General features: G+C 41.1%; 1 protein-coding gene across 3 annotated transcripts in view; it reads right to left on the reverse strand.

The window, feature by feature from the left end:
* The window catches only part of ap3d1 (adaptor related protein complex 3 subunit delta 1), a 124,757-nt gene extending 117,043 nt beyond the window's left edge, over positions 1-7,714 (reverse strand). For all 3 annotated transcript variants that reach the window (XM_068016312.1, XM_068016311.1, XM_068016310.1), the window contains exon 1: positions 7,400-7,714. In XM_068016312.1, the coding sequence (XP_067872413.1) occupies positions 7,400-7,495 (96 nt within the window). In that variant the 5' untranslated portion in view covers positions 7,496-7,714. The remainder of the gene's footprint in view (positions 1-7,399) is intronic.
* Between the last annotated feature and the right edge of the window lie 622 nt (positions 7,715-8,336).

An 8,336-nucleotide genomic window follows, 5' to 3' on the forward strand; every position in this document is an offset into this window, starting at 1 on the left:
CCATGTCTAGGTGGACTGCTCAATTGACAATCAACACAACATTGACCACGGTGCTAGAATTAGTTGATATTGAATACTGGGCTATGGGAATAAGCCAGAACTCATTATTTGGAATTGCTTACCTACTGGGGAAAGTTATCATTTTTTTGTGCAAGCTGTGTGTTGTCCTGGAATTGTAAACATATCAGGAAAACTAGTCAGACTGTGCCTGTAACTACTTTTCATTAGTAGCTTTATAGCCAGAACCTGCCAATCTAGGTAGAATGTTTCTCTGCAGCACCTGTGGAAGAGCCTGTCACTCCAGAATTGGCCTTTATAGCCACTCCAGGCGCTGCTTCACAAACCACTGACCACCTCCAGGCGCGTATCCATTGTCTCTCGAGATAAGGAGGCCCAAAAGAAAGAAGAAGATGGCACATTGTTCTCTACTCACAAGTTCACTTTTTCAGTTTTGCATGGGACGCAGAGATTATAGGAGGTTTTTATAATCTAATCAAATATGGTGTTAAGTCTTGCTTCTCTTTAATGTCACAATACATTGATTTATACTTCGTAGCTCAAAATTTCCAGTTTGAGTTATTTATTTTCCCAGGAGGAGTTTGGGGTTATACATACTCTGTCTTATTGCACACTGAAGTTCAAAGTTGCAAATGGCATTACAGAAGTTTTACCAAAAAAGTATCTTGCTATCATTAGAAAAAAAACTACAACCTGCTCACATAACAGTTTACACATTCGTCAAGAAATTGCGCTACTGAAAGCAATACAATACTGGTTCCTGTTAAGTAAAGCATAACTTGCATCCAAGAAAACTTTCACACATCTTTGAGGCCACACCAGAAGCTTGCAACAGGAGACTGAAGAACATTTGCTCATGTGGAAGGCAAATGCCGACATGGACAAGTTGAACCTAATAGCCTGTTTAATGTTGTAATTTCTACATGTGCTTAATGTTTGAATCACAGCAACACAGGATGGAGCTGAGAATTTACAATGCAGTTTACAATCATATCACATTTATAACTGAAAGTACCTCTGTCACCAAGGTTTGGAGTAAACAAATACAAAATTATGCTTTCTTGTCTCTGCTCCTATTCCTATGTCCTTACCAGACATGTTCTTCGCCTATGCAACCATCTCCAGAAATGTTTAACAGATGCGCAATTTAAAAAAAAAAATTATGAAAGGACAAGGTGATACAGAGTGTGAGAAGAAAAAGAGATCATAAAAGTGATTAGGTAACAATAATCTTGGTCATGATGGGAAAAATTAATGCGACATGCTAAAATGCCAAAATATCCAAGCAGATTAAGCTGTATGCACCAACAGACACAATTCTTTGAAAAATATTCAAAGCCACACTAAACTGTGCTATTCCTCTGCATCCGTTAAGGCTTGATATCACAAGCATACAGAAAATAACCAATTCTAAAGAAATAATTATTTTAAAAAAATCTCAGCCTGCATTGTGTTTCAAGAAAATATGCATAAAATTCAGACATTGTTGTATAGCTATCATCCAATAAAATCTGTAAAAAGCCAACTTGCCATGTCTATGCTATGAAAAAGGAGTGAGTCATCTCACTGAAATTCACTTCTGGAATTTAGTTATCTGGTTCTGTGCATTTTTAGAAAAAACTACTGGTCACATATACAGCCACTTAGAAGCTTGTCATTAATACTGAACCTGGTAAAAATGTCAGTGCTGAATGCAAACTAAAGATGAATTAATGAAATTAGTTTTCCCAAAGACTATGCACTGACTTTGGACCTCAATATAGATGTTCGTGGAAAAGTCAAATTCCCCCCCACCACCTCAGATGTTTTCAATGGCCGTTAATTCTCTTCACAAAATTTTTACAATTCTTCAAGTCTCTCGTCTTAAGGCTGTCACCTTACAATAAAAATTAACATATTGGAATGTACCTTATCATGTTGATTTATTACTCTATTTAGACAAATGCTAACCTAGTTCAGATACTTTGGGTGCAACATTTCATGCACATAAAAGTTCTGAGGAGTACGGTACTAAGTGACTAAGAGCACAATTGGAAAAGGGAGAATGGCCAAGTTACTAGGATTGTGGCACAGTTTAGAATTATTAAATATTTTGATCTCCACGGCGCCAACATATGCCACAACTGCACAAAAAACAAGCTTCTGTGTTTCCAAATAATATGCGGAACTTAAAACTTAAAAGTTTTACCTTCATTTCTCACAGTGCCTGAATCCCAGAACTAACTACCATTTCTTGCACTTCTACTTTCAGGTTTTACTTCCCCAAGTTCCAGTATACTAGGCTTCAGAAAATTGCTTAGCAGAAATCACTGTCATTCAGGACTGAGATCCAACTACTTTGAGCTGCAAACTGCCTTAACCACAAAGAACGCAAGTTACTCAGGCCCCATCAATCCTAGTCAACACAGAAGGCTTCACACATAAAATCATAATTTTGAATTTCATTTGTAATGAATTTGAAAACTCAGCCCACCAGGACATTAGAGTTGCTTTAAATATCCAAACTGAACTGAGTATATCAGGTCACCACATTTATGAAAAGGTTTGGTGGTTCTGGCATTAGAACAATAAACAACAAGAAAGACAACCAAATTCCTTTGCCTGCGCGTCAAAACTGCAAACCACAAGTTAGGGACAGACCTTTTAAAATCAGAATTCCTTCCAAATGTCATCACAAGTAGCGAATGCTTCCCACAGCCACTCGGCTCCTGACCTCATTACAGCCTTGGTCCAAACATGAACAAAAAAGCTGAACTCAAGAGGTGAGGGGAGAATGATTGCCCTCGACATCAAGGCAGTATTTGACCGAGGGTGGCATCACATGGCCCTAGCCAAACTGAAGTCAATGGGAATCAAGGGGAAATCTCTCCACTGGTTGGAGTCATATCTAGCACAAAGGAAGATGGTTGTGGCTGTTGGAGGCAATTAGCTCAGTCCCAGGACATTGCTGCAGGAGTTCCTCAGGGTAGTGCCCTAAGCCTCTTCAGCTGCTTCTTCAATGACCTTCCCTCCATCATGTCAGAAGTGGGGATGTTCGCTGATGATTGCACCATTCACAACTCCTCAGATACTGAAGCAGTCCATGTCCATATGCAACAAGACCTGGACAATATTCAGCTTGGGCTGATAAGTTGCAAAAGCGCATTTGCCAGGCAATGATCATCCCCTACAAGATAGAATCTAACCATCTCCCCTTTACATTTAGTGGCATTATCAACACTGAATCCCCCATCAACCTGGGGGTTACCATTGACCAGAAACTCAACTGGAGCAGCCACACAAATACTGTGGCTACAAAAGCCAATCAGAGGCTGGGAATTGTGTGTGATGCCCAAAGCCTGTCCACCATCTACAAGGAACAAGTCAGGAACATGATGGAATACTCTCCACTTGCCTGGATGAGTGCGGCTCCAAAACTCAGGAAGCTCAACACTATCTAGAACGCAGCTTGCTTGATTGGCACCCCATGCATCACCTTAAGTATTCACTCCCTCCACCACTGACGCACAGTGGCAGCAGTGTGTACCATAATACAAGTTGGACGAAAGCAACTCACCACGCCTCCTACGACAGGACCTCCCAAACCCACAACCTCTACCACCTAGGATAAGGCAGCAGATGCGTGTGACCACTACCATCTGCAAGCTCCTCTCCAAGCCATACATCATCCTGACTTGGAAATATATTACTGTTCCTTCAGTGTCACTGGATAAAAATCCTGGAACTCCCTCCCTAACAGCACTGTGGGTGCACCCGCACCAGATGGACTGCAGGGGATCACAACCACCTTAAGGGGAATTAGGGATGGGCAAGAAATGCTGGCTTTGCCAGCCACACCCACATTCCATGAACAGATACAAAAAAATTTCACAGGAAGTATTCTAAATCACAATGATGATTTTGCAAAACTACCAGAAGTTCCTTCAGGCTCAACTATAAAGTTAACCACATTCAACATTGGGTGCTTTGCTAAAGTGCACGATTCTGATCAGTAGTAACCTAAAATGCAGATACATTACACAGACCAGTCTGATGCAGTTTGCATGATGTGATGCAGGCCTCCAACCTGCAGTTCTGCACTAAAAGGCAGTTCAAAATTGCAGTAGCTTGTGCATGACACAGGGGAGATGAGACCATTTACAAGAAAGAAGTGTACTACTCAGGTTTAAAATGCATTTGGTGAGTCAGATTGCCAATCTGGCTATTATCACTTTTGCACTGACAGACATTGTCATATAACTGCAGCCCTAGAATATGTCAATAAACAATACTTGCGGACAACACACAGTCATGTCAATTAAATGTAAATGGTTTGCGATAGAGCTAATTTTTTTTTTATTTAGAGATACAGCACTGAAACAGGCCCTTCGGCCCACCAAGTCTGTGCCGACCAACAACCACCCATTTACACTAATCCTACATTAATCCCATGCATGATGAGACAATTGCATACTCCTTATTCAGAGTAGAATGTAATATGTCCCAGTTTGCTTGTGATATCCAGGCTTTTTTTTTTAATATAGGCTGTAAAGAACCACATAAGCTGAAAATTTCACAGTGCAGGTTCATCAAGTTTGAGCTGGTGCTTTGCTAGAGCAATCCAAAACTCATTCCACTGCCCTTTTCTTTCTCTGATCCTTGTAATTCCCTCTGCTTCATAGAACCATGGCTAAATGGAGCTTCAGGAACCTGCATAAAGTTTAAGTGCATATTCCCAAAAACTTGCCTATTTCAACTGGTAGCATAGGTTCACCAAATGAGGTAAACACACTAAAAACAGCCCTTTCCTCAGACCCACAAAAATGAAACAGGATACCCCAGTAAGTAAGAAATGCAAGTTCTATTAGTATTGAATTGCTTAAACTTCAAGCTGGACAGCCAGACTTTGGGGCTCAAAGGCTGCAGTTGGAAATCCCAGCTGCAGGTGACTTCACAGCTTTTGGAATTATGCAATCATTCCGATGAATATAGTTACTCAAAATGCAAAGCAATTGCAAAGGTTATGACTGGAAACCTAAATATCAAATTATTGTTGACAACTCAATTTTAATTTGGACAATACACATTGACTTTGCTAACAATTTTAACACATTCAGATTTGACTTACTCGTTTTGATTATATCCCTTGAAAATGATTTTGTTCTGTTAATTAAAAAATTAACATAAGCAGCAACTTGCGATCAAAAAGTCCATCTTTCTTTCTCTTCCATCTCCCTCACCCAACCCATCAACTATGCGGCGAAACTTGCATTCTTCCTTTTTGGCATTCATACATCTTCTCTCAAACTGATTAAATTCACCAATCCCCAGCTCCCAAATAGCATTTCCTTAGACTATAGAATGTTTCTATCTCTGATGAATACACCATAAATAAAAAAAATTTCCTTCAAACTTAGAAGAGACTTGCATTGTTATAGCACCTTTCACAACCATCGGAGGTCTCAAAATGCTTTAAAGCTATAAAGTACTTTTGAAGTGAAGTCACTGTTATAATGCAGGAAACATGGCAGTTAATTTGTGCACAGCAAGGCAAACTCCCACAAATTCATTCTCTCTTTCTTTGGCCTCCTTGTCTCCAGAGACAATGGGTAAGCGCCTGGAGGTGGTCAGTGGTTTGTGAAGCAAATAGCAATGTGATAATGACCAAATAATCTATAATGTTTATTGAAGAATAAATATTGGCCAGGTTACCAGGGTTAACTCCCCTGCTCTCCAAAATAGTACCATGGGATTTTTCATGCCACCCCAGAGGACAGACAGGGCATCGGTTTAACGTCTCATCCGAAAGACGGCACCTCCGACAGTGCAGCACTCCCGCAGTACTGCAGTGGAGTGTCAGCCTCAACATCTGTGCTCAAGAACCTTCTGACTCAAAGGGTAGAGAGCTACCAACTGAGACATAGCTGGTACACAGTATAAATAAATATACAAAACAAGACATGAAAACATCAATTGGTCCAGCAAGCTTGTACCATCCCAACATGCTGCAAATGATACACCATTAAACCCATCTCACCCTCCCCATCACACAATCCCTTGGGAGAAAAAAAAAGGGAAAACTATAGGAACTTCTTCCAAAAATCTGTAATCCAATACACTCCTTAATAAACAGATATGGTTCAACCTTCAGCTACACGGTTCTAAACATTCTCAATTTTTGTTGGACTTAATATACAATGGGATTATAATCTTGCTTGAAATTTGCAAGTGTGGTCAATTGGCAAGTCAAAGACTTCAAATTTTTAAACATCCCATTCACTATTTTAAAGCAAAAAAAATTTGATCCTAAAACTGAAATACAAACTCAGTAACGGTAGAGTGAGCACAACGTGGCTGACTATCCAGATCAAGTATAGCTGTACTCAACTTACTACAGTAAGCTTCATTGAACTTGGGTGAATGGGGGCTATTTATCTCACTGTTAGAACTGTAAGTTTTCAGATGGGAACAGTGTCTATTTTGATAACGATTCTCTGGTCTGCTGCAGTATAGTGGGGAACCAGGTTAATTTGGCTATTAGCTGAAACAATGTAAAAAATAACAGCTGCAGGTACAGTACCAGTATATAAACAAGGATTAAAATGTGAGTAATTCATTTAATTTTAATTGGAATTCATGCCATATTTATTAACCAGTCTTTAATCAGGATACAAATACTCTCCAGAATAGTTTACCACCTTCATTTTTATACACTGAACAAAGGTGCCCACATAATTTGACAAAACAAAAGTCAATCACCGAAACTCAAGATTACAACACTCCAACATGACTTGAAAACCCTATTTAAACGTTTATAGTATTAAAAACCTAATGCAAACTCTTGCATTACTGGGTTAACAATGAGATGAGAGAAAAGTCAGAAGCTGAACATGTCCCTCGACTATCGGGTTACCAAACGCCCAAGTGTCAGCAAAAGCATCAGCTGATGGACCAAACACACCTGGACCCTTAACTGTCAGTTACTAAATTGACCAAAATTAATTGTAACTTTTCGGGGGGCAATGGGAGATAATTTTACAGTAGTCTTTAGCATTTTATTTAAAAAGAGAACGTTTGTTTTACAAGGAAACGAAATGCCAGGTAGAAGAAATGTAGGTCAGAAGAGGAGCAAAGGAGCTGCAGCCTCTTGCGAGGTACAGACAGCAGCAGCAGCACGGAGGCCACAGCTCAGTTTCCAGGCGGAAACGAACTCTCCCGAGTGCCAACCCGAGGGGAGGGTGGGGAAAGACGCGTTTGTCCCGTTGCTATCATTGCTAGGCCTCGGCTGGATTCACGTCTAATTTGTAGTTACTTCTCTTGTGTTTCTTTGCCCTCCTCCTTCTCGACTGTGGGGCCGCGATTGCTGCGGGAAGATGGTGGCTGCAGCAAAGCTCGAACTCACCTCGTCATCCTTATGGTTCCTGATGCCACGTACCAGGTCCTGCAAATTCTTGTCAAACATTCGGTCAATGCTGCCTTTCACGATTTTCAGAGCCATGTTCACCGCTCCAACTGCTCCCTCTTTTCGCTTTAAATCTCTCTCCCTTCACCGATTGCCGGTACTACGAGACATGCCAGTTTTTAAATATGTAGTTGTCAAAAGGAGGTGAGGAGCCGGCCAATAGCGGCTGTGTGCTGCTTGCCTGCGCCCTCGGGGCCGCTCTCACCTTCGCACAGGCTCCGGATAGCAACAGAAAATGGCGGCTGCAGCCGGGCTGGAGTCAGGTGACCAACTGCGGGCCGGGGAGGGGAGAGAGGGGGCGGGGTCAGCCCCCCTCATAGCATCAGCAAAGAGCACTGAGGGCTTGACAATGATTGTCATTCCTTTTATTATCATTATTATTTATGCTTCACACAATCTTTCTTTCCCCAAGCTCCTCCAGAACTGCCAGCCCCATCTGAAAAATGGGGAAACCTGGCCACATGAAGTACCAGTGTAGTTTTCTGATTTTCTTTAACATCTTGGCTGGATTGTGTGGTGCTGAATTGGGACAGGGCAATTAAACTAAAATGGTGGAATGGCTATTGGGACCGAGATTTATGGTGACTTGACAAGTGTCACACACTGATTTTCAAAACTTAAAGTCTTCATTTCTTATCGACCAAGATTTTCCAGTAATAATGACTAGGAAAAAGTGTTCACTGTCACTACTTCTCTGAAACTGAAAGGAACTTCTGGAATCTGCTGCCTATGTCTGAAACCAAGTCCCAATCACCTCTCACCCCTGTGCTTGCTAGCCTATATCGTCTCCCAGTCAAGCAATGTCTTGATTTAAAAATTCTCATCCTTGTTTTCAAATCCCTCCATGGTCTCGCCCCTCCCTATCTCTATAATCTCC

Source organism: Heterodontus francisci, chromosome 36 (assembly GCF_036365525.1).
Source record: "Heterodontus francisci isolate sHetFra1 chromosome 36, sHetFra1.hap1, whole genome shotgun sequence".
Taxonomy (NCBI): Eukaryota; Metazoa; Chordata; class Chondrichthyes; order Heterodontiformes; family Heterodontidae; genus Heterodontus; species Heterodontus francisci.